This window comes from Engystomops pustulosus, chromosome 6 (genome assembly GCF_040894005.1).
Source record: "Engystomops pustulosus chromosome 6, aEngPut4.maternal, whole genome shotgun sequence".
Classification (NCBI taxonomy): Eukaryota; Metazoa; Chordata; class Amphibia; order Anura; family Leptodactylidae; genus Engystomops; species Engystomops pustulosus.
In genome coordinates this window covers 18,063,582-18,090,423 of record NC_092416.1, presented here as the reverse complement: position 1 = coordinate 18,090,423, position 26,842 = coordinate 18,063,582, and the positions used below count along the sequence as shown (strand labels likewise).

Genomic DNA, 26,842 nt, shown 5'->3' with positions numbered 1-26,842 from the left:
CTGTGGAGGATCAGCAGGGGCAGCATGCATGGATGCCTCTGAGGCTTCCTAATCTTGGGATGGAGCTGGCGGTCCACTGCCAGGCGAGCTTTCGCCTGTCCAAGCCCCTGTCTCTCGGCTCCTCCCCACCCAAAATGGGCCTGGGGGCCAGAAGCGTTTACTTTGAAAAAATTATAATTTTCAAAGCAGGCCGGGTCGTTTGAATAATTCACCTAGGAATAATGGAATAGCATAGTGGTTCTATTTTTAATTGTTTTTACGGAAATGGTTCCATGATTAAGAGCGACAGTATGGGGCATCCATATTGCGCTGCTATGATTGCAACTTCAGGTCTCCAGCATGGCGGCGACAGATGGGCCGAGTTCCACTATGTATCTGGTGAAACACCTGAAAATTCTGCCTGACACAGCTCGTTTGATAAGGGGACGATGTATGGAGGCAGTGAACTAGTAGTAGATTAAAGGTGCTGCAGTTAAAACTATGTTAGTTGGATCTTGAGATGGAGCTGGCGCTCCGCTGCCAGGCGAGCTTTTGCCAATCCAAGCCCCTGTCTCTAGGCTACTCCCCAAACAGCACTTCTAAGAACCTTTTGTATAAGATCAAGTGTAGTAGCGTTCTTATAAGTTTAGGATATGGCGGGTGAGGGGAATGTAAACAGATGCGCAAGAAGCGCTGAAATAATATCAGTAAATGATAAAAGTTTGCCAGTATATTTTGTGGATTACACAGGGTGGCGACAAAGTTAACAAGTTTGATGTGGAATCCATGAAAAGAACCCAAAATTCTGCCTGACACAGTTCGTTTGATAAGGAGACCATGTATGGAGGCAGCTATATGGACGACTTTTGGAGGCAGCTATGGCGATGACGTGTGGAGGTAGCAATGGAGACAACGTGTGGAGCCAGCTAAAAAGACGACATGTGGAGGCTGCTATGGAGACAATTTAATTTGGATAGTGCCTGTATGTGGCAGTCCAAAAAAGTTTTCAAACCAGAGGAGCAGGTAGGTGGTCCTCCAGAAAAATTAAATAAATTGAGTGCCTGTATGTGGCAGTCCAAAAAAGTTTTCAAACCAGAGGAGTAGGTCGGTGGTCCTCCAGAAAAATTAAATAGATTGAGTGCCTGTATGTGGCACTCCCAAAAATTGCTTAAAACAGAGGACCGGGTAGGTGGCCCTCCAGAAAAATTAAATACATAGAGTACTATAGCTAGAGCCAGTTGGCCCTGGCAAAAAATAGCCAGTTTCCTATGCTTTCGTGTACAAAGAGGAGGAGAAGGAGGACAATGAGGAGGAGGAGTGCATACATTATTCAGGTTGAGCTTCTTTCACCTGGTGGAGAAAGAAAATCCGGAGAAATCCAGGCTTTATTCATCTTGATAAGCGTCAGCCTGTCAGCGCTGTCAGTCGACAGGCGTGTATGCTTATCGGTGATGATGCCACCAGCTGCACTGAAAACCCGCTCGGACAACATGCTAGCGGCAGGGCAGGCAAGAACCTCCAAGGCGTACAGCGCCAGTTCGTGCCACATGTCCAGCTTTGAAACCCAGTAGTTGTAGGGAGCTGTGTGATCATTTAGGACGATGGTATGGTCAGCTACGTACTCCCTCACCATCTTTCTGTAAAGATCAGCCCTACTCTGCCGAGACTGGGGACAGGTGACAGTGTCTTGCTGGGGTGACATAAAACTGGCAAAGGCCTTGTAAAGCGTACCCCTGCCAGTGCTGGAAAAGCTGCCTGCTCGCCAACTCTCCCTTGCTACTTGTCCCACAGAAGTACGCCCTCTGCCGCTAGCGCTGTCAGAAGGGAAATACTGTTTCAGCTTGTGCACCAGGGCCTGCTGGTATTCATGCATTCTCACACTCCTTTCCTCTCCAGGGATGAGAGTGGAAAGATTTTGCTTGTACCGTGGGTCCAGGAGAGTGAATACCCAGTAATCGGTGCTGGAATAAATTCTTTGAATGCGAGGGTCACGGGATAGGCAGCCTAGCATGAAATCTGCCATATGTGCCAGAGTCCCAACGCGCAAGAATTCACTCCCCTCACTGGCCTGACTGCCCATTTCCTCCTCCTCCAACTCCTCCAACTCCTCTTCTTCTGCCCATACACGCTGAACAGTGAAGGACTCAACAATGGTCCCCTCTTGTGTCTCGCCAACATTCTCCTCCTCTTCCTCCTCTTCCTCCTCATCCTCCTCCACCTCCTCCGATATGCACTGAGAAACAGACCTAAGGGTGCTTTGGCTATCAACAAGGGAATCTTCTTCCCCGTCTCTTGTGACGAGCGCAAAGCTTCCGACTTCATGCTGACCAGAAAGTTTTTCAACAGGCCAAGCAGCGGGATGGTGAGGCTGATGATGGCAGCATCGCAACTGACCATCTGTGTTGACTCCTCAAAGTTACTCAGCACCTGGCAGATATCAGACATCCACGTCCACTCATCATTGTAGACTTGAGGAAGCTGACTGACCTGACTACCAGTTCTGGTGGAAGTTGACATCTGGCAGTCTACAATCGCTCTGCGCTGCTGGTAAACTCTGGATAACATGGTTAATGTTGAATTCCACCTCGTGGGCACGTCGCACAACAGTCGGTGAGCGGGCAGTTGGAGGCGGCGCTGCGCTGCCCTGAGAGTGGCAGCATCTGTGCTGGACTTCCTGAAATGCGCACAGATGCGGCGCACCTTCGTGAGCAAATCAGACAGATTGGGGTATGTCTTGAGGAAACTCTGAACTATGAGATTTAACACATGGGCCAGGCATGGGACATGTGTCAGTCTGCCGAGTTGCAGAGCCGCCACCAGGTTATGGCCGTTGTCACACACAACCATGCTTGGCTTCAGGTTCAGCGGTGCCAGCCACAGATCAGTCTGCGCCGTGATGCCCTGTAATAGCTCTTGGGCGGTGTGCCTTTTATCGCCTAGGCTCAGCAGTTTGAGCACCGCCTGCTGTCGCTTAGCGATGGCACTGCTGCTGTGCCTAGAGCTACCGACTGATGGCGCCATGCCCACGGATGGTAATTCGGAGGAGGAGGAGGTGGAGGAGGGGTGCGAGGAGGAGGAGGCATCGTAGGCCTTTGAGACCTGGACCGAGGTAGGCCCCGCAATCCTCAGCGTCGGCAGTATATGAGCAGCCCCAGGGTCAGACTCGGTCCCAGCCTCCACCAAGTTAACCCAATGTGCCGTCAGCGATATATAGTGGCCCTGCCCGGCAGCACTCGTCCACGTGTCCGTGGTCAGGTGGACCTAGTCAGAAACGGTGTTGGTCAGGGCACGGATGATGTTCTCTGACACAAGCTTGTGCAGAGCTGGGACGGCACATCGGGAAAAGTAGTGGCGGCTGGGGACCGAATACCGAGGGGCGGCCGTCGCCATGAGGTTTCAAAAGGCCTCGGTCTCTACCAGCATATTGGGCAGCATCTCCAGGCTAAGCAACTTGGAGATGTGGACGTTAAGGGCTTGGGCGTGTGGGTGGGTTGCGCTATACTTCCTTTTGCGCTCCAGCGTCTGGGGTATGGAGAGCTGAACGCTTCTGGATGCTGTGGAGGATCGTGGAGGCGAAGATGGGGTTTTCGCACGGGAGGTGTTTGGGCCGTGGTCCTGGGCAGGGGGCTGACTAGCAGATAACACAGGGGAAGGAGCAGTGGTGTGCCCGGCTGGAGGTGAACGGGCTTGGTGCCATTGAGTGGGGTGTTTAGCATTCATATGCCTGCGCATACTGGTGGTAGTTAAGCTAGTAGTGGTGGAACCCCTGCTGATCCTGGTTTGGCAAAGGTTGCACACCACAGTCCGTCGGTCATCCGGTGTTTCTTTAAAGAAACTCCAGACTTCTGAAAATCTAGCCCTTGCCACGGGAGCTTGACTACGGGCAACATTTGGCGCTGATGCACCAGCTCTGGCTCTGCCTCTCCGTCTGGCCCCACCACTGCCTCTTCCAACCTGTTCTGCTATAGGACTCACCTCCGTCTCAGAAGCACTGTGTTCACCCGGCCTATCAACCTAGCTTGGGTCTGTCACCTCATCATCCTCCGATCCCTCAGTCTGCTCCACCCTCGGACTTCCTGCCCTGACAACAACTTCACCAATGTCTGACAACCGTGTCTCCTCATCATCCGACACCTCTTTACACACTTCTTCCACTACGTCAATAATGTCATCATCACCCATAGACTGCGACTGTTGGAAAACCTGGGCATCGGAAAATTGCTCAGCAGCAACGTTCCCCTGCTCCCTCATCAGCAGGTGGTGTCTCACCCCGCCGAGGACCACGGCCTCTGACCCCTGCAGTAGTTGGACGCCCACGTCCACGCCCTCATCCTCTACCCCTAGCCCTCGGGTTAAACATTTTCAAAATTAAAGTGTAAACTTCAAATTTTTTTTTTTTGTGTGTTTTTTTTTTTAAACAAAACGATGCTATCCTATTGCTATGGCTAGCTTCTAACCTACACTGACAGCACACAACTGGATTTTGTGCTGTGCCAGATGACTTTGAGTTATAAGAGAAATAAACGTAAAAAAAAAATAAATCAGCAGACTTGGCGTAATTCAAATCAAACCACTTGTCCCACTTCGGTGTTTGAGGTGGATATGTGTGTCACTAAGAGCTAAACACAACGGTCGCAAGTCTCCCTGCAAATCCCTCACAATATGGTACTAGCTGCACTACTAATGCCAGCAAGCCCAGCCACAAGCAAACTAAAAAAAAAAGGAAAATATAACGCTATTGTAGGCCTAAATAAGCCGTTGGGGTTCTCCTATGGCTATTTTCTAGCCCACACTCAAAGCACACTGCTTTGGCAGATTACTGTGAGTTCTAAAAAGAAATTAACGTAAAAAAAAAATATATCAGCAGACTCTGCGTAATTCAAATCGAACCCCTAATAAATTGTCCCACTTCGGTGTTTGAGGTGGATATGTGTGTCACTAAGAGCTAAACACAACGGTCGCAAGTCCCCCTGCAAATTCCTCACAATATGGTACTAGCTGCACTACTAATGCCAGCAAGCCCAGCCACAAGCAAACAAAAAAAAGGAAAATATAACGCTATTGTATTGTATTGAGGTGGATATGTGTGTCACTAAGAGCTAAACACAACGGTAGCAAGTCTCCCTGCAAATTCCTCACAATATGGTACTAGCTGCACTACTAATGCCAGCAAGCCCAGCCACAAGCAAACCAAAAAAAAAGGAAAATAAAACGTTATTGTAGCCCTAAGAAGGACTGTTGGGTTCTTGTAGAATCACTCCTGCCTAACACTATTCTAATAGAACAGCCTAACGCTTTCCCTGACCAGCAGCAGCTCTCTCCCTAGCGGCATCCAGACACAGAATGATCCGAGCAGCGCGGGCAGCGGCTAGTCTATCCCAGGGTCACCTGATCTGGCCAGCCAACCACTGCTATCGACGTGTAAGGGTACCACGTCATGCTGGGTGGAGTGCAGAGTCTCCTGGCTTGTGATTGGCTCTGTTTCTGGCCGCCAAAAAGCAAAACGGCGGGAGATGCCATTTTCTCGAGCGGGCAAAGTATTCGTCCGAGCAACAAGCAGTTACGAGTACGCTAATGCTCGAACGAGCATCATGCTCGGACGAGTATGTTCGCTCATCTCTAGAAACAACAATAAAAAGAGGATGTTCTTCCACTGGGTAGAGTTGCTGGATGTTAATACAGATAACGGGTTGAAATTGAAGATCTTGTATATCGTCATCATGTATGGTTATCAAGGAATTTTGAAAACAAATATCAATCAATCAAATTATCTTAGAATTGTAATTGAATGCTGTGAAATTAAAAAGTGAAAATCAGTGCATCAACAAATTTTATACTATTTGTATAGTGGATATAAGCTGTGGGCCATGCACATCACAATACACATGGAAGTGAAGTGTACAAATTGATAAGTGAAAAAATTAAATAAGAAAGTGCGTGCATGGTGCTATTGCGAGAGTGAGGAAATGTGAAAAGGGGTCAGCGGGACCCAAAGACTACAGGAGACCCTAAAGTGGTCACTGTCTGTGAAAAAAGTGTCAAACCGGTGAGGAAAAGCCCCACATTACAAGTAGGTGAGATAAAGAGGATAACAGGCATAAAAGACCTGCATTAAATCTAATAAAGATAATACACAATAAAAGAACAATATAAATGAACGTGCCACAAAATGAACAATCATGCTAAAATAATTATAACAAAATTGTACTTACCCCAGCCATGTTCTCAACCGCATTATCTTTGTTTATAAAAACCAGTAAACAATAAATCCTCATTCATTCCAAGCGGAGAAAGAGTGCCCAGCTCGTAGATCCACTGGGCTTCACCTCGTAGGAGTTCAAGTGTGGCATTTCCACCCCTGATGTTTGTAAACACCCTATCCAGTCCAACAACTCGTAGTCCTTTTATTTTGCCTCCATGATGTAACCTGAAATGCGAGGGCCACTAAATAGAGAGTCTTGCCTTGATGAAAATGGGACTGAGCGTTAATTATGCTGGACATGTGTTGTTGAATCCTCTTTCTTAGTTGTTGAGTGGTCTGTCCAACATATAATTTGTTTCAAGGACAAATCAGAGCATAAATCACATTCCTTACTTTACAATTGATGTAATGTCGAAGAACGAATGATTTGTGATTTTTTGGGGTCTCCAATTGTTTTGTTTGTTGCATTAATGGACACACAGAGCAGTCCCCACATGGAAACGAACCTTGGGGTACCACCCCTCTCCCCAGTCTTTGTGTAGGTCTACAAAAGTTACTATTAGACAATTGATCTTTAAGATTTGGGGCCCGTTTCGCCGCTATATGTGGACGCTGCGGTACAAATGTGGATAAGCATGGCTCCGATTTCAAGATGTTCCAGTTTTTGATCAAAATCCTATGAATATCGACCCACTGGTTGTGAAATTTCATGGTTAGCTTAGCCACGCAATACTTAGTTCCTCGGCCGAGGGTCTGCCGTCTCAGTGCATTTAAGATGAGCTTTCACTCTTAGAGGCTACATACCCCTGATGAAGTCGCTTTCAGCGACGAAACGTATGGGGAGCCTCCCACCCCTACCAGTTTCAGGTGTTTTGATGGGTATTGTGACCATTGTTTTCCTGCTGCTTACCTGGGCGCTAGGCCTCGTGTGGGTTTAGCCCAGCTTGCCTGAGATGTTCTAATCAGCAACATTTTTGCACTTGCACTTTATTGGTTGTTGTTTGCATAACTTTTTTTTAACATTGGCAGCTGTTGGTTTTTTGGCAGCCAGGTATTTATATCTTGTGGGTATATGAACTTGTATTTATTGTGTACTGTGGTCATCAATACTGGTCTATAATTGGGCAATTATTCCTTGTAGTTTGTACTCGCTTCAACATTTGTGGTTAGGGGTTGTGGATGGATGAAAGCTATTGTACTTTTTCTACCCAGTGTGTTTTTTTTTTTAAATTGATGTACCAATAAAGATTGAATTAAACAATATTTTCAGTCTGTGGTAGCACACTTCTTTTTCTTCCTCCCACAGATTAAAAATAGTGATTGGAGGGCATTGACACCTATGATCCAGCAGATATTAGTGCAAGATTTCATTCTTACTACTGTCAGCTGTATAATATTAAAGGCCAATTCTCCGATATGAGCCCAAATTCCCATACTGAACGGGTTGCAGAACTACGCCCAGTATTGAGGAAGAATCCGGAGGAAGAAATTAAAGAGGCAGACGTTTCGGAGGCTATAAAAAAATCCCCAGTTGGTAAAAGTCCTGGCCCTGATGAGTTTACTCCCGCATTTTACAAAAAATTTTGAGAGTCCCTAACCCCTTTCCTGACCAAGGTGTTTAACGCTATGGGGCACATTTACTTACCTGTCCAAAAGAGGTGCACAGAATCCTGCACTCTACTGCGATTCACTAAGATCGTGCGCCCGATATCGTGCATGTGTCGCTTCCCTGCCCAGGTCCTCCAGAGTTCACCTTCTTCTTCGTGGTGCAAGTAAGTGCTTTATCTTGCAACACAATTTGAAAGTTAAAGCCCACGCTCAGTCCAAATCAGTCGGATTGTCCGGGGGCATGCCCCCCGATCCCTGCCGCATGAAAGCCAGCACAGCTGCTCCAAAATCCGATCACGTTTTACACAATCTCCTGTGAAACACCCGTCGCAGTTGTGCAAAACCCGAAAGCATCAGACAAGCCGTCGAAAGTGCAGCCGTGGACCCTTAGTAAATAAGCCCCTACATCTCCTGAATTAGCCTTCCATCGTCAATCTCTCCAGGCGCACATAAGTGTCATTGATAAAGATCCTTCAATTCCCTCAAGTTCCCTCTTAAATATACGTGGGGTACGTGTGAGAGGAAAAATGCTCCAGCACAGTGTAACAGACTTTGAAGCTATAGCACTAAGGGACTCTATTAAAAAAAAAAAAAAAAACCCTAGAGCCGTTGTGCCTAATTAGTAAAATTTTAAACTTTGAATTTAGAAGTCAAGAGGCTTTGGATAACAAATCTAAGAAGTTTTCCAGTCACACTGCCCATATTGATGATTCAGCACGCTTCCTCCCTCATCTGCGAAGCCGGAGATCCGTGTAGGCATAGACTATGAGGAGGAGGGTGGCTGGCGGCTTCACAGACAAGTGCGTGCAGCCGCAGGAGGAAGCACGCTGAAAGCAAGCTTCTAGGCGAAAACACTACCAGTAGCCTCCAGCGCTAATTTGATCCTAGAAATTCAGTAGAACTCAGTGTCTCATGCATGTGGAGGTTGTGTGACATTACTGCTTTTGTATTAACAGGTGGATAACAATGGATTATTGTCATTCAGCGCCCCAATTTCATCATGGACACCACAACCGCTCCCATTATCACTTAACAATCCATTCCTAGCTGTTTTCTGGGCTGACATCTTCACCCCAAAAGCTGGTAAAATCTATTATCGGCAGAGCCAGGACACAGGACTTCTGGATCGGGCAACATCGGACATCAGAAATTACACCCAGGATCAGAACTTCCAGGCCCAGTGGGTGTTTGTTGCTACGTGGGACCATGTTGCTTATTATGGATTTATAAGTAATAAGGTATCATATTTGTTATAACAAACAATGCTAGCTTGCAAAAGTATTTGGCCCCCATTTCTACCTTTTTTCACATTTCAGCCTTCAAACATAAAGGTATAAGATTGTAATTTGAGGTAAAGATTTAGCAACAAGCAGGACACAATTGTGAAGGAGAATAAAATTTATTGGATATTTTAAACTTTTGTAAAAGATAATAAACTGAAAGTGGGGCGTGTAATATTATTTGCCCCCTTAACCCACCGAGGCCCTTTTTCGTTTTTGCATTTTCATTCTCACACCCTCTAAAATCGAAAACGTTTTTATTGTTTTCTGCATAATAAATTGCACTTCATATTGTCAGTATTAAATATTCTATGCCGTGTACTGGGAAGCTGGAAAAAAATTCCAAATGCAGTGAAATTTACAGTTTTCACTTTGCGCCCCAAAAGACATGCCTACGTTATTCTTTGGGTGTGTATGATCACGGGGATACCAAATTAGTATAGGTTTATTAATGTTTCCATATATTTACAAGAATTAAAACCTATACAAAAAAAAACAAAACATTTTTTATTTTGCCATCTGTCGCTTACTTTTTCATACTTCGGTGTACAGTGCTGTGGGTGGTGTAATTTTTTGTGCCTTTTGATGATGTTTTCAATTCTTCTTTTTAGGACTGTTTTTTAATATTTTTCAAAATGGCAAAAAAGGGCCATTTTCGACTTTGGCGCTATTTTCCGTTACACAGTTAAACACAGTGAAAAACCATTATTATATTTTGATAGATCGAGCATTTTCAGATGCGGCGATACCTAATGTTTTTATGATTTTTGCTGTTTATTTATATTTATATGACTCCTAGGGAATTTTTAGTTTTTTTTAAATATAATTTTCTTTTCTATTTTTCAGACCCCCTAGTGTACTTTAACCCTAGGTTGTCTGATTGATCCGACCATATACTGTTATACTACAGTATAGCAGTATTTGGGGATTTTTCTCCTCATTCATTACAATGTACAAAACGCACATTGTAATAAATGGGCTCAAACGAGCCTTTGGAAGACCTGAGGCTGTCATGGGAACCGATAGCAGCCCCCCAATGATGTCATGGGGTGTGATGGTCTTCACCAAGATTTCCTTCAAGCCGCCGACAGCTTTGCCGGTGGAGATGGATGGGTTAACACCCGTGATCGGTGCTAGCACCAATCGCGGGTGTTACCAGTAAGTGTTTACTGCAATATGCCCTCTCCATTCACCTGCAGCCGACACATGACAAAGTACTTTGTTACATATCGGTAAGGGGTTAAGTTAAAGGAAACCTACCACTTGTAGTGGCAGGTTTCTGATGGAAATACCGGGCACCAGCTCAGGGTGAACTGGTGCCAAAGATTATTTTCGTTAGTGTTTTAAACCGCGGTATCGCGGTTTAAAACACGTTTTAAACTTTATAGCCGGCGCAGGCAGGTACGCGCTCGGCGCTTACCATGCGCGCGGCTCTCATTCACTTCCTATGTAGCCGCGTGCACGGTAAGCGCCGAGCGCGTACCTGCCTGCGCCCGCTATAAAGTTTAAAAAGTGTTTTAAACCGCGATACCGCGGTACCGCGTTACAGCTGCAGTCGCTTGGGGTATCAGGTCTCTATTAGTTTTGCACATCGAGAGACTGAAATTCTTTCCCATTCTTCCTTGGAGAACAGCTTGAGCTCAGTGAGGTTGCATGGAGCATTTGTGAGCAGCAGTTTTCCGCTCTTTCCACAGATTCTCTATTGGATTCAGGTCTGGACTGTGACTTGGCCATTCTAACATCTGGATACTTTTATTTGTGAACCTATTTTGTTGTAGATTTTGCTTTCTGTTTGGGATCATTGTCTTGTTTGAATATAAATCTCAGTCTCAGGTCTTTTGCTGACTCCAACGAGTTTTCTTCCAGAATGGTCCTGTATTTGGCTCCATCCATGTTCCCTGCTCCTGCTAAAGAAACCATGTCTCACCATGTGGGACATCGGGGATGGTGTGTTCAGGGTGATGAGTTGTGTTGCTTTAACGCCAAACATATTGGGTCTCATTTACTAAGGGAATAGCGTATTTGCGTCGGGTTTCCCAGAGATTTTCTATTTGCGCCAAATTGCCCTGGGATTTTGGCGCACGCGATTGAAATTTGGCGCATTGGCGCCGGATTTCACGCAACAGAAATCAGGGGCGTGGCCGTCGGGCAACCCGACGGATTTGGAAAGACCACAGAATTTTAAAAAGAATTATGTCGCAAGATCAAGCACTCACATACACCGGGACAAAGAAGGTAAACTCCGGCGGACCTTGGCGCAGCAGCAACACCTGGTGGATATCGGGCGCACGGACCTTTGTGAATCCCGTCAGACCCGAATCAGCGTCGGAGAACACGCTGCTGGATCGTGACTGGACCGGGTAAGTAAATGTGCCCCATTGTTTGACATTGTGGCCAAAAAGTTTTGGTTTTATCTGACCAAAGCACCTTCTTCCACATGTTTGGTGTCTCCCAGGTGACTTGTGGCAAACTTTAGACTTGTTAAGGATATCTTTGAGAAATGGCTTTCTTCTTTCAACTCTTCCATTAAGGCAGATTTTTTCAGTGTACGACTGATTTTTATCCTATGGACAGACTCTCCCACCTCAGCTGTAGATCTCTGATGCTCATCCAGAAGGATAAGGGGCCTCTTGGCTGCATCTCTGATCAGTCTTCTCCTTGTTTGAGATGAAGGTTAAAGGGAGGGCAGGGTCTTGGTAGATTTGAGGGTCTGCTCCTTCCGTTACAATATGATGCTTTCATACGGCTCCTTGGGATGTTTAAAGTTTGTGAAATCCTATTGTATCCAAATCTGGCTTTACTCTTCTCCACATCAGTATCACGGACCTGCCTAGTGTGTTCCTTCATGATACAGAACCTGAGACTATCACAGAGCAGGTGGAATCATAGGGGGATCTGATTACACACAGGTGGATTATATTTTTCATCATCAGTCATTTAGGACGACATTGGATCATTCAGAGATCAGAGACTGAACTTCTGGAGGGAGTTTGCTGCACTGAAAGTAAAGGGGCCGAATAATATTATATCCCCCCACTTTTCAGTTTATAATTTTTTAGAAAAGTTGAAAATATCCAATAAATTTCACTCCACTTATTGCTTCTTCACCAAAGAATTACAATTTTATATTATTATGTTTGAAGTCTGAAATATGTCAAAAGATAGAAAAGTTCAAGGTGGCTGAATAATTTCACAAGGTGCTGTATATGTATACACATAGACCAAAATTAGAGAACAACACACAGTTCTTCACACATATATATTGTTCTTCACACACATATATATTGTTCTTCACATACTATTTTGTTCGCACCGTTCCGCGCGTATCTTCCGACAAGTAAGCAGATGTGCCGAACATCTGTAATCTATTCTTCACCGTGTTTTTCACTGTGTTCTTCACTTAAGTGATCCTGTGTTCACAGTGTTCACTGTTTTTATTCTATTCTTCATTGTTCTTCACTGTGTTTTTTTAATTAAATGCTCGATCTCGAGCAGGGGAAATACTCGTCCGAGCAACGAGCCGTTTCGAGTACCTTAATACTCGAACGAGCATCAAGCTCGGACGAGTATACTCGCTCATCTCTAGTTCTTCACACATATATATTGTTCTTCACATACTATTTTGTTCGCACCGTTCCGCGCGTATCTTCCAACAAGTAAGCAGATGTGCCGAACATCTGTAATCTATTCTTCACTGTGTTTTTCACTTAAATGATCCTGTGTTCACTGTGTTCACTGTTTTTATTCTATTCTTCATTGTTCTTCACTGTGTTTTTTAATTAAATGCTCGATCTCGAGCAGGTGAAATACTCGTCCGAGCAACGAGCTGTTTCTAGTACCTTAATACTCGAACGAGCATCAAGCTCGGACGAGTATACTCGCTCATCTCTAATCATCACGTTTTTATATCATCACTACTTTTATATGAATGAATTGTAGACATACAGAGGATTTAGTATGTCCTTTTTATAAAACATAATCTAGGATTTTTTCCTGTTTATCTTTTAAATAATTTTAGTATCATTTCTTCATCTTAGGTGAACACATTTCAGGCCGTGCTGATCACTGATGGAAATTCTACCTATGCTCTATATAACTATGCGGACATCCAGTGGACGATCACTGGTGGATATCCAGCACTGGTAACATTATATGAATTTCATAGTATTAACCTTAAACAAAATAAAAATTAACTATACCTCCAAAACTTTCCTGTAATAGGTTATGGGGCACCAACAGGATATTGACTTCCAAAATAATAGTTCACACTTGGCTAAATATTTCCCCCTATCTTTCTCTGCTCCATGACAAATGCTAATTAGTGTAGCTTTAACGTCGTCCTGTTTGTCTTTCCTGTGTGCTGTTCTCATGCAGTGCCGGATTAAGGTTGGTGGGGGCCCCTGAGATCAAAATATGGTGGGGGCCTCCATTAAATGAAGTCCAGACAGGGAACAACAATCACTATTTACAGCCCCCAACAATAACTATATACTATTTACAGCCCCCAAGAAATCACAGTATACAGCCACCAGCAATCACTATATAAAGCACAGCATAATAACTATATACAGTCCCCCCAGTAATCACTGTATACAGCCCCGATTAATCACTATATACAGCCCCCACTAATCACTATATACACCCCCAGTAATCACCATATACAGCAACCTATAATAACTAAATACAACCCCCAGTAATCATTATATACAGTTCCCAGTAATCACTATATACAGTCCCCCTGTAATCACTATATACACTCATCTTTAATAACTATATACAGCCCTCCTATAATAACTATATACAGCCTCCAGTAATCACTATATACAGCCACCTATAATAACTATTTATAGACGCCTATAAATAACTATATATAGATGCCTATAATAACTTTATACAGCCTGCCTATAATAACTATATACAGCCCTCTATAATAACTATATACAGCCTCCCTATAATAGCTATATGCAGCCTCCCTATTATAACTGTATACAGCCCCCTATAATAACTATAAACAGCCTCTCTATAATAACTATATACAGCCTCTCTATAATAACTATATACAGCACCCCCTATAATAACTATATACAGCCTCCCTATAATAACTATATACAGCCTCTCTATAATAACTACATACAGTCCCCTGATAATAACTATATACAGCCTCCCCATAACTATATACAACCTCACTATTATAACTATATACAGCTCCCAGTAATCACTATATACAGCCCCGCATAATAACTATATACAGCCGCCTATAACTACATACAGCACTCAGGAGGCTTTGTACATGCACAATCCACTATTCATTTGCAAAAAGTGTGAAAGCGACCAACATCTTCTTTCTACTAAACAAACACTGTCTGTGATGCATGAAGGATGGCAAGAATTAGAAACACTTCAAAAAACCGTTTAGTCCATTTCTATAAGTTGTGGTTATAGAAGTCAATAAATTTATAAGTGTCTTCAAAAAAAAGTCATAAAAAGGCAAATATAATGTATGTAGTACATATACATATAATCTTAAAGCAGGGAAGAGTAATCTGCTCACATTTTATTATGATGTTGCTTTCCTTTACGGCCTCTCTCCATCAAGAGGCGACTGCATCCGTTTTGTCTCCATGTCCGCAAAACATACTGAAGATGTAACATTGCTTTGAAAACATCACACCTTTTCAGTCTCATCAGTAAAATAAAAATGTTTCATCCATTTTTTTGTGGACCCATAGACTTCTATTGTCTTCCATGAGCCACATCAGTAAAAAAAAAAAAGGACAACTTTTATAATTTTCCCACAAACAACGGATCAGTGAAAACACAAACCAATGTGAAAACCCATAGAAATAAATGGCTTTGTGAGGCATCCGGGAAATCACTGAACCACGGATGTGAAAAACAATGCCAGTGTCAAAGAGCACTTATACTAAGCCAAATCAGTAACTCAGCCTGATGCTGGATAATAAATTTGTAGTTTAAGACTGTGGAGTCTTACTTTGCAACATCTATTAAGTGTTCTAGTTCACACCAGAAAACAATGCCAAAAGTTTACCCATAATGATTCAAATTTGCATAATTTTGGGCACCTTTTCTGCACTAGTCGAAAAAAGTGTTTCAAATCGATCTAAAATCCTTAATAAATGTGGCTCAAGGTATTGTAGACAGTTTTCTGGTGGTCAATAAATCTCCTCCAATGTGTTAGCCCTGCGTAGGGTTTAACTTCATATGGACTTCAACATCACTCATGGACTCCAATCAGTCAGAGGAAGTGCATTCACCAAGAATTGTTGTGTAATTAGAAAGAAGAGATAAAAGTTTTCAGAAAAAGAACCAAATCAGTAGACTGCAAACAATAGTCTGAATGAACCACGTCTAATTCCCAACTTTAATGACAGGGAAATATTTCTTATCTACAGTTTTTTTAGGTTGTGTTTCCAGTTACTTTAGTAGTTTAATGTTGGTGGGTAAAATTTAATATTTCATCATAATAAAAACCTAATGTGTTTTTCAGGCTGGGCTAAACAATGCTGATGGCACCAGCTATTACACTATCCCCGGCTCCATGAGATCGGCCATGATCAATATTTCCTCCACCAGTAATGTCAACTTTCCCGGACGCTGGTTTTTTAAAGTGGATAAACCATTAAGAAGAAAACAAGGTCAGTCCATCTGTTTATCATCATCTTCATATCATATTTATACACGAAAATAACCAGAAACTTTTCTCCATAAAAAAAAAATAAAAAAATCTAATACATGGCTGCAGTTCTAAGTTTAAGGGGGTTGTCAGACTATTTATAAAATTCTGCATGCGGGCTGGGTAGGGATTAAAAAAACCTCTGTTGCAGTCTCGCCGTGCTGTGCCCCGGCGTGTTTACAGGGGCAGGGAAGCCGCGCTGAGTTCAGTTTCTGTCCGGCCAGTACTGTATCAGATGTTGAGTTATGGGGATGGATTTTTTTTTTAAATCCCTACCCAGCCCACTTGCAGAATTTTAAAAACAGTCGGACAACTATTGTAACTATTTTAACTGCTGAGCCATCTATGAATCCAGATCAGATTGGCAAATTTCGGATAGATCTGACCAATGTATATCCTATAGTTACTTTAATATTGAAAGAGTTCTTCTTTCCGAAACAAAAATTCTGTAATTATTACAAAATATATTGGGGCACATTTATTTACCCGGCCGCTGGAGTTCTCGAGGTACGAGAGTGTCCGACGAGAATGCACTGTGCCGCGATTCACTAAGATGGTGCGCCCGATATCCTGCATGTGTCGCTTCCCAGCTCAGGTCCCCGGAGTTCACCTTCCTCTTCTTCCCGGTGCATGTAACTGCATTGTCTTGTGACACAAATTGAATCTTAAATCGCGCTCAGTCCAAATCAGTTGGATCATCCGTCGGCCACCCCCCGATTTCTATCGCATTAAAGTCAAAGCAGCTGTGCCACAATTCAATCGCGTACGACACAATCCCAAGTTGAATAGCTGTCACAGCAGCGCAAATCCCGAAAACCGTGAACAGTCCGACTAAAGTGCGATCCACGACCCAATGCTTTTTCCTTCATTTGTTGCTGAATCTACAATTTAGCCTTTATAGAGTTCTGGTTCAATTAACCCTTTCATTTCAGGGACCATTATTATGCCAGATATTGCTAATTCCTCAATAGTTATAGCCACACTTGTGCACTCCGCTCCAGACATGTCTCATTATGAGCGATGAGTGGATACTTTTTGCCTGCTCATTGTGCAAGACACAAGCCAGAAGCAGAGTGGATATCCATGGCACTAGCGATATTAAAGCGGATGACGTCGGCAGAGGGGAGAGGGGAATAAGTACCTACTGGAGATGTTGGCTGAGTCAATCAGTGACTCTCTTGAAGATAGGAGCCACCCCTGTGACTGGGGTAAATATTATGTAAGGGCACCAACTACTATATACCATTTGAAGACTCCAGCAGAAACCTGGTTTAAAGGTGAAAACCTATTGACAGGTCCCCTTCAACCTTAGACTGCTCTGGGGTCTCCACAGTGAATATTAGTCTGATCTGGGGTCTCCACGGTTAATATGCATCTGCTCATTCAGTCTCATTCAGTATTAACCATCTCTGGGGTCTCTCTTATTATTTGTCTGGTCTATTATCAGTATGGGGTATTCAGAATTGTAATCTTCCCTGGGGTCTCCATAGGTTTTATTGTTTTGCTCTGGGGGTCTCCATTATTTGTCAGCTTGGAGACTTGCATATTTTAGTCTGCTTTGAATTATTGGCTATTATTATCTGTTATCGGTTATTTGCTATGGGACTGTCTCCATTATTTATATTTACTCTGGGGTCACCAGGATTAAATGGCTCTGTGGGTCTCCAGTACTAGTTTACTCTGGGAGTCTCCCATATTATTTATTACCTAGTCTGGGATCTATCCTACTTATTGTATGAATGCAGAATTTGGTTCCAGAGGTGGTTAATATCACAGCACAGTGGTATATATAATTTATGGGGTTGAATTTTGCTCTGTATTGGAGTTGTAAGTGCATCTAGGGATCTGATCACTAGTGCAGCTGTTATATCTATGGCAACATCATTCTCTTTCCTTGGAGTATGACTGAGGATGCACAGATTGTGTCATTATGTCTCTCTTGTACATTTTAAGTATAAACATGGGCTTAGGCTTAATGGATGTTTGGATTTCATTGAACTGCACCCATCTCCTCCTGCAGCTCTGTTCCAGATAATGAACAGTTAACCCATTGTGACTGTCATGATCATTGCTCCAATTATTCTGGGGACGGGTATTTGGCTCCACATAAATCATCCACTATATTGAGTTCAGAGCTGGCTATAGACCTGGGTTTGTAGTGAGCTACTTGTTCTAGGTGTTGTTTTCTCTGATCTATGTTTCCCCACCTTTTGCCTGTATTCAGACTGTCCTTCTTCTTTGTGATATGCTACTGCATTGCTCTCTTGGTTAACCCAGCTCTGGCAAATATTCTTCTGCGTCTTGTTTCGCCTCCCAATCATGCACTTTGGTGCATAGAGGTAATATTTCCTAGTTGACCTTTAGCGCTATGGTTTGTGAGGTAGTCAAATAGGGAAAACTAGGAAGTGGGCTTAGCCTTAGGACCCATTGTCTTACATTACATTATAGCAAACCCCCCAAAAATCCTTTCCTTGTTCTGTTCAGTATGACCACCATTCTAGATCTTGTGAACCAGGTGGAGGGGTTGGTGGGCCTTGTTTCTGAACTGGCTAAACAGATTCATGTTATTTTTCAATACCAGACCGAAACTACCCATCAACTACTGTGCACTGTCAGGCTCCAAAATCTGATTAAAGCCCACAACACACAAACACCTTAGACAAATAAACGTTCTGCCAATCCTGAGTATGTTTTGGGGGAAATGTTGTGGATATCTACCCAGAATCTGCACTACAAGGTTCCACCTGGGAAGTTAGCTCCATGTTTTCTTGGTCCAGATTATATAACAGAAGTCATAAGTCCAGTTTCTTTCAGATCACAATTACCATGCAACCTCCATTTCCACAACATATTTTATAAATCTTTGTTGAAAAAATATGTTCTTTCTGTTTTTCCAGTGTCTAATCTGCCATCTCCAGATTAATTAAGAATGAATTGAAATTTGAAGTAGAAAAAAATCCTAGTTTTTCCTAAGGTTCAAAATTCCATCCAGTATTTGGTAGATTGGAAGGTTACATGGCCCTATGGAATGGATATGGGTCCCTATCAAGGATCTTTCTGCTTCACACCTCCTCAGTTCAAGCCATCATCAGAATGCTTCCAAACTAATGATGTTCCAGTGGCCCCATGGAAAATGAGGGGAGGGAGTTCTGTAACATCTGTGTCAGCATCATCTTTTGTCCATAGAGTGCATCTGAGCATCTCTGATTCGGTCATTATGTCTCTCTTATACATTGTCATTATGAACATGGGCTTATTCTTGTGGGTTGTTTGGATTTAATTGCACCACAACCATATCCGGCTGCAGCTTTTCTGCAGTTCATAAACAGTTAACCTATTGTGACTGACAGAGTACTGCTTCAATCATTCATGGGGCAGGGACTCTAGCTTCTCTCAAATCATCTGCTAATACTTCTTTCAGAAGAAGCTATACATCTAGTAGTGAGCTACTTATTTATAAGTGTTGTTTTCTCTGATCTGAATTCTGGTATTCTGACCTTACGCTTGTATTGACTGACCTTCTGTCTATAATTTTATACTATGTTGCTGTCCTTGTTGTGACCTGGATCTGGAGACTATTCTTCTGTGTTTGTTTTGTCCTGTCTTCGTCTTTCTATTTTCACTTTGGTGCAGAGAAGGAATATCTCCAAGTTGTCCCCAGGGGTGTTCCTAGCCTCCCTGCTGCCTGAGGCAAACTATAGAAAGACGCCCCTTACCCCTTGATGCGATAATACACAATAGATATACAGCGATATTTAATTTATAGGGTTTTTAAATTACCTTCTTTTGCATATTGAAATACTTTTGAGGGACAAAAAAAATTAAAACTTTGTATCGCCACCTTCCAAGCTCCATAACTTTTGAAACTTTTTGTCAATTTGGTTGTATGAGGGCTTATTATTTTTACGAAAAGACCTGTAGATTTTATTTGTACACACTAGGGGTCATAACATTTTTTGATTGCGATTAATATTACTTTATTGTGTGATAAAGGATTAAGAATTTTTTTTACAGTTTTTTCTTGTGCACGATAAATTCCATTCTAGTTTGTGGTATCCTGGGTTGGTACGGATGTGGAGGTACAAAATGGGTTAGGGCCCGATGTCCTGCAATCTTGTGAGAAGACGTACCCTTAAAGGAAATCAGTCTGGCACATCCGGCTACTAATTATGCACGCCCGTACACCTCCCTCTCCCATGCTGGGTGAGGGAGGTAATGTGACAGGCCTTTACTGCACACAGAGAATTGTCCAGATGGAAGAATAAGGGCAAAGTCCATTAGTATAGATTGTGGATACAGCAGGTATCAGGGACCACTGGTGGATCCACTGCAGCCATTCCAATCCAGGTTTTTGAATATATAGATTCATCTTGATTTACTTTTTCAGATGTCCCCCTGGATACCACCTCCAATATGACCACTGTTTCGCCAGCTCCTTTTAGAACCGGTATGTATTTAACAGGTTTTATTCTTATTATTTTTATCTAAATGATCCTTCACATTCCATATTGTAGATTGGTCGGGTCTCGGATGTCCTGTCTGATCATGTAGCTCATCAACAACTTATCTTCTCTATTAACTCCAAGGATGGCTTAGCATTACTAAACAATTGCCAGTAAGAATAAAATATTATGGCTCACGAATATACGGGTCAGGATGATCAGGAATGGACTTTCCCACTTCTAGTACAAAGCTAATAAATATCTCCTGTTTAAGTTGCAATTGGCTTATGAGCAAGAAAATATTGGGGTTGCCATAAATTGTCTTTACGCCATAAGAGAATTATTTATTGAGGATAACAACACAGAAGGCATAAAGACCTCTAATCTCATTGGTCAGTCATTTATTTTCCCCACCAGATCTACTCTACCCATATGGACCTACTCTAGATGCTCTATGTCCATTTTCTGATGATGGGTCGTCACTACGTATAAATCTCTTTGTAACTCTTCCTCTGTTTGGACGCAATTATTCATATCTTTATGTGAGTATATATGAGAGGTGATATATTGGTTATAGGTGTTTATTGACCACATTTATTCTTATTATTTCTGCTCTTAAAATGAATAATTTTCTAAATGAGAATGGTTGAAGTGACAGGGTTTCTTCTATGAACATCTAAAGATCCTTGAATTTCAGTAGACTCTGTGGTTTAAAAAGGTGAAGGTTGTGTAACATTACTGATTTTGTATCAACAGGTGAATAACAATGGATTATTGTCATTCATGAATCAAATTATACAATGGACACCACGACCGCTCCCATTATTACTTTATACTCCATTCCTAGCTGTTTTCTGGGCAGATGTGAACAACACAGAAGTGGGTAACATCTATTATCGGCAGAGCCAGGACACAGGACTTCTGGCTCGGGCAACATCAGACATTAGAAATTACACCCAGGATCAGAACTTCCAGGCCCAGTGGGTGTTTGTGGCTACGTGGGACCGTGTTGCATATCATGGATCAACAAGTAATAGGGTATGAAATTTCCTCTACTGCAGTGAGATTACATCAGGCAGAAAGAGGGGGCGGGGGGGGGGGTACTGAGGACACGGGGGGGGGGGGCAGTTTATGATGCTGGAGCTTAGAGGGGCTCTTGATCCAAAACACATTAAAAACTAGACAAAACCATTCCCATTGTCATTATAGCAAAAAGTAAAGTTTTTAGAAAATTGGGATTAAAGAGACTAGGGATTAGAGAGATCTACTGGTAATAATTGTGTAATGCGTAAGGCTCAACCACAAAGTTTTCTCCCAAATTATTATATATATAAAGGCCATTTATTTAAATGAAAAAGGGCTGTGGCGGGAAGGGGTAAACCCCTTTGAATATAAAAATTACAAATATTATATTTATAGTTTAACTCTATGGTATTTATTGTATAACTATAACTAGGATTTTGTTTCTTTTTTTTTTTTTTTTGATAAAGTGGAACCTACTTTTCTGTTCTTCATCTTAGGTGAATACATTTCAGGCCGTGCTGATCACAGATGGAAATTCTACTTATACTCTATATAACTATGCGGACATCCAGTGGACGAGCGGCACAGACGATGGAGGAAACAGTTCTACAGGACTTGGTGGAACTGCAGCACTGGTAATATTATAATAAAACATTTACAGTTGGGGGAAACTTATATTAGTCAGCCACCAATTGTGCAAAATGTGAAAACAAATCCAAAAAATCAAATTGTCTGACTTTTATAAAACATATTCTGAGTTATGGTGGAAAATAAGTATTTGGTCACCTACAATCAAGCAAGACGTCTGGCTCTCACAGACCTGTAACTTCTTCTTTAAGAGGCTTCTCTGTCCTCCTTTCATTATCTGTAGTAATGTCTCCTCTGTCCTATTCTCATTACTAAAATGTCTGATGAAAAGATTTCGTATTCTCGAAAGCTCACTATCAAATATACGCAGTTAGCCTCAAAAAGGTATCGCCTGATTTATTCACTCTTTTTCTCCAGCTCTCCATGGCTAACACGGTACAAATCTACACTACTACTTTTATTACCAGTAGTAATGGCTCCTGTGTTCTCCTCTCATTACCTGTAGTAATGGCTCCTCTGTCCTCCTCTCATTACCTGTAGTAATGGCTCCTCTGTCCTCCTCTCATTACCTGTAATAATGGCTCCTGTGTCCTCCCCTCATTACCTGTAGTAATGGCTCCTCTGTCCTCCCCTCATTACCTGTAGTAATGGCTCCTCTGTCCTCCTCTCATTATCTGTAGTGATGGCTCCTCTGTCCTCCTCTCATTACCTGTAGTAATGGCTCCTGTGTCCTCCCCTCATTACCTGTAGTAATGGCTCCTGTGTCCTCCCCTCATTACCTGTAGTAATGGCTCCTCTGTCCTCCTCTCATTACCTGTAGTAATGGCTCCTCTGTCCTCCCCTCATTACCTGCAGTGATGACTCCTGTGTCCTCCTCACATTACCTGTAGAAATGGCTCCTGTGTTCTCCTCTCATTACCTGTAGTAATGGCTCCTGTGTCCTCCTCTCATTACCTGTAGTAATGGCTCCTGTGTCCTCCTCTCATTACCGGTAGTAATGGCTCCTGTGTCCTCCACTCATTACCTGTAGTAATGGCTCCTCTGTCCTCCCCTCATTACCTGTAGTAATGGCTCCTGTGTCCTCCTCTCATTACCTGTAGTAATGTCTCCTCTGTCCTCCTCTCATTACCTGTAGTAATGTCTCCTCTGTCCTCCCTCTCATTACCTGTAGTAATGGCTCCTGTGTCCTCCCCTCATTACCTGTAGTAATGGCTCCTGTGTCCTCCCCTCATTACCTGTAGTAATGGCTCCTGTGTCCTCCCCTCATTACCTGTAATAATGGTTCCTCTGTCCTCCCCTCATTACCTGTAGTAATGGCTCCTGTGTTCTCCTCTCATTACCTGTAGTAATGTCTCCTCTGTCCTCTCATTACCTGTAGTAATGGCTCCTCTGTCCTCCCTCTCATTACCTGTAGTAATGGCTCCTGTGTTCTCCTCTCATTACCTGTAGTAATGGCTCCTGTGTCCTCCTCTCATTACCTGTAGTAATGGCTCCTGTGTCCTCCTCTCATTACCTGTAGTAATGGCTCCTGTGTCCTCCTCTCATTATCTGTAGTAATGTCTCCTCTGTCCTCCCTCTCATTACCTGTAGTAATGGCTCCTGTGTCCTCCCCTCATTACCTGTAGTAATGGCTCCTGTGTCCTCCTCTCATTACCTGTAGTAATGGCTCCTGTGTCCTCCTCTCATTATCTGTAGTAATGGCTCCTGTGTCCTCCTCTCATTACCTGTAGTAATGGCTCCTCTGTCCTCCTCTTATTACCTGTAGTAATGGCTCCTCTGTCCTCCTCTCATTACCTGTAGTAATGGCTCCTCTGTCCACCTCTTATTACCTGTAGTAATGGCTCCTGTGTCCTCCTCTCATTACCTGTATTAATGGCTCCTCTGTCCTTCTCTCATTACCTGTAGTAATGGCTCCTCTGTCCTCCCATTACCTGTAGTAATGGCTCCTCTGTCCTCCCCTCATTACCTGTAGTAATGGCTCCTGTGTCCTCCTCTCATTACCTGTAGTAATGGCTCCTGTGTCCTCCTCTCATTACCTGTAGTAATGGCTCCTCTGTCCTCCTCTCATTACCTGTAGTAATGGCTCCTCTGTCCTCCTCTCATTACCTGTAGTAATGGCTCCTGTGTTCTCCTCTCATTACCTGTAGTAATGGCTACTCTGTCCTCCTCTCATTACCTGTAGTAATGGCTCCTCTGTCCTCCTCTCATTACCTGTAGTAATGGCTCCTCTGTCCTCCCCTCATTACCTGTAGTAATGGCTCCTCTGTCCTCCTCTCATTACCTGTAGTAATGGCTCCCGTGTCCTCCCCTCATTACCTGTAGTAATGGCTCCTCTGTCCTCCTCTCATTACCTGTAGTAATGGCTCCTCTGTCCTTCTCTCATTACCTGTAGTAATGGCTCCTGTGTCCTCCTCTCATTACCTGTAGTAATGGCTCCTGTGTCCTCCCCTCATTACCTGTATTAATGGCTCCTGTGTCCTCCCCTCATTACCTGTAGTAATGGCTCCTCTGTCCTCCTCTCATTACCTGTAGTAATGGCTCCTGTGTCCTCCCCTCATTACCTGTAGTAATGGCTCCTGTGTTCTCCTCTCATTACCTGTAGTAATGTCTCCTCTGTCCTCCCTCTCATTACCTGTAGTAATGGCTCCTGTGTCCTCCCCTCATTACCTGTAGTAATGGCTCCTGTGTCCTCCTCTCATTACCTGTAGTAATGGCTCCTGTGTCCTCCTCTCATTACCTGTAGTAATGGCTCCTGTGTCCTCCTCTCATTATCTGTAGTAATGGCTCCTGTGTCCTCCTCTCATTATCTGTAGTAATGGCTCCTGTGTCCTCCTCTCATTACCTGTAGTAATGGCTCCTGTGTCCTCCTCTTATTACCTGTAGTAATGGCTCCTCTGTCCTCCTCTCATTACCTGTAGTAATGGCTCATCTGTCCTCCTCTCATTACCTGTAGTAATGGCTTCTGTGTCCTCCCCTCATTACCTGTAGTAATGGCTCTTGTGTCCTCCTCTCATTACCTGTAGTAATGGCTCCTGTATCCTCCTCTCATTACCTGTAGTAATGGCTCCTCTGTCCTCCTCTCATTACCTGTAGTAATGGCTCCTGTGTCCTCCTCTCATTACCTGTAGTAATGGCTCCTCTGTCCTCCTCTCATTACCTGTAGTAATGGCTCCTCTGTCCTCCTCTCATTACCTGTAGTAATGGCTCCTCTGTCCTCCTCTCATTACCTGTAGTAATGGCTCCTCTGTCCTCCCCTCATAACCTGTAGTAATGGCTCCTCTGTCCTCCTCTCATTACCTGTAGTAATGGCTCCCGTGTCCTCCCCTCATTACCTGTAGTAATGGCTCCCGTGTCCTCCCCTCATTACCTGTAGTAATGGCTCCTGTGTCCTCCCCTCATTACCTGTAGTAATGGCTCCTCTGTCCTCCCCTCATTACCTGTAGTAATGGCTCCTCTGTCCTCCTCTCATTATCTGTAGTGATGGCTCCTCTGTCCTCCTCTCATTACCTGTAGTAATGGCTCCTGTGTCCTCCCCTCATTACCTGTAGTAATGGCTCCTGTGTCCTCCCCTCATTACCTGTAGTAATGGCTCCTCTGTCCTCCTCTCATTACCTGTAGTAATGGCTCCTCTGTCCTCCCCTCATTACCTGCAGTGATGACTCCTGTGTCCTCCTCACATTACCTGTAGAAATGGCTCCTGTGTTCTCCTCTCATTACCTGTAGTAATGGCTCCTGTGTCCTCCTCTCATTACCTGTAGTAATGGCTCCTGTGTCCTCCTCTCATTACCGGTAGTAATGGCTCCTGTGTCCTCCACTCATTACCTGTAGTAATGGCTCCTCTGTCCTCCCCTCATTACCTGTAGTAATGGCTCCTGTGTCCTCCTCTCATTACCTGTAGTAATGTCTCCTCTGTCCTCCTCTCATTACCTGTAGTAATGTCTCCTCTGTCCTCCCTCTCATTACCTGTAGTAATGGCTCCTGTGTCCTCCCCTCATTACCTGTAGTAATGGCTCCTGTGTCCTCCCCTCATTACCTGTAGTAATGGCTCCTGTGTCCTCCCCTCATTACCTGTAATAATGGTTCCTCTGTCCTCCCCTCATTACCTGTAGTAATGGCTCCTGTGTTCTCCTCTCATTACCTGTAGTAATGTCTCCTCTGTCCTCTCATTACCTGTAGTAATGGCTCCTCTGTCCTCCCTCTCATTACCTGTAGTAATGGCTCCTGTGTTCTCCTCTCATTACCTGTAGTAATGGCTCCTCTGTCCTCTCATTACCTGTAGTAATGGCTCCTGTGTCCTCCTCTCATTACCTGTAGTAATGGCTCCTGTGTCCTCCTCTCATTATCTGTAGTAATGTCTCCTCTGTCCTCCCTCTCATTACCTGTAGTAATGGCTCCTGTGTCCTCCCCTCATTACCTGTAGTAATGGCTCCTGTGTCCTCCTCTCATTACCTGTAGTAATGGCTCCTGTGTCCTCCTCTCATTATCTGTAGTAATGGCTCCTGTGTCCTCCTCTCATTACCTGTAGTAATGGCTCCTCTGTCCTCCTCTTATTACCTGTAGTAATGGCTCCTCTGTCCTCCTCTCATTACCTGTAGTAATGGCTCCTCTGTCCACCTCTTATTACCTGTAGTAATGGCTCCTGTGTCCTCCTCTCATTACCTGTATTAATGGCTCCTCTGTCCTTCTCTCATTACCTGTAGTAATGGCTCCTCTGTCCTCCCATTACCTGTAGTAATGGCTCCTCTGTCCTCCCCTCATTACCTGTAGTAATGGCTCCTGTGTCCTCCTCTCATTACCTGTAGTAATGGCTCCTGTGTCCTCCTCTCATTACCTGTAGTAATGGCTCCTCTGTCCTCCTCTCATTACCTGTAGTAATGGCTCCTCTGTCCTCCTCTCATTACCTGTAGTAATGGCTCCTGTGTTCTCCTCTCATTACCTGTAGTAATGGCTACTCTGTCCTCCTCTCATTACCTGTAGTAATGGCTCCTCTGTCCTCCTCTCATTACCTGTAGTAATGGCTCCTCTG

At 43.6% G+C, this 26,842-nt stretch overlaps 1 protein-coding gene across 1 annotated transcript in view; it reads left to right on the top strand.

The window, feature by feature from the left end:
* LOC140065866 (uncharacterized) overlaps positions 1-26,842 on the top strand; it is a 111,522-nt gene that overhangs the window by 49,171 nt on the left and 35,509 nt on the right. Inside the window, exons 14-20 of the mRNA XM_072113426.1 lie at positions 8,746-9,027; positions 13,107-13,211; positions 15,578-15,725; positions 20,151-20,210; positions 20,623-20,747; positions 20,962-21,243; positions 21,726-21,863. Of these exons, the coding sequence (XP_071969527.1) occupies positions 8,746-9,027; positions 13,107-13,211; positions 15,578-15,725; positions 20,151-20,210; positions 20,623-20,747; positions 20,962-21,243; positions 21,726-21,863 (1,140 nt within the window). The remainder of the gene's footprint in view (positions 1-8,745; positions 9,028-13,106; positions 13,212-15,577; positions 15,726-20,150; positions 20,211-20,622; positions 20,748-20,961; positions 21,244-21,725; positions 21,864-26,842) is intronic.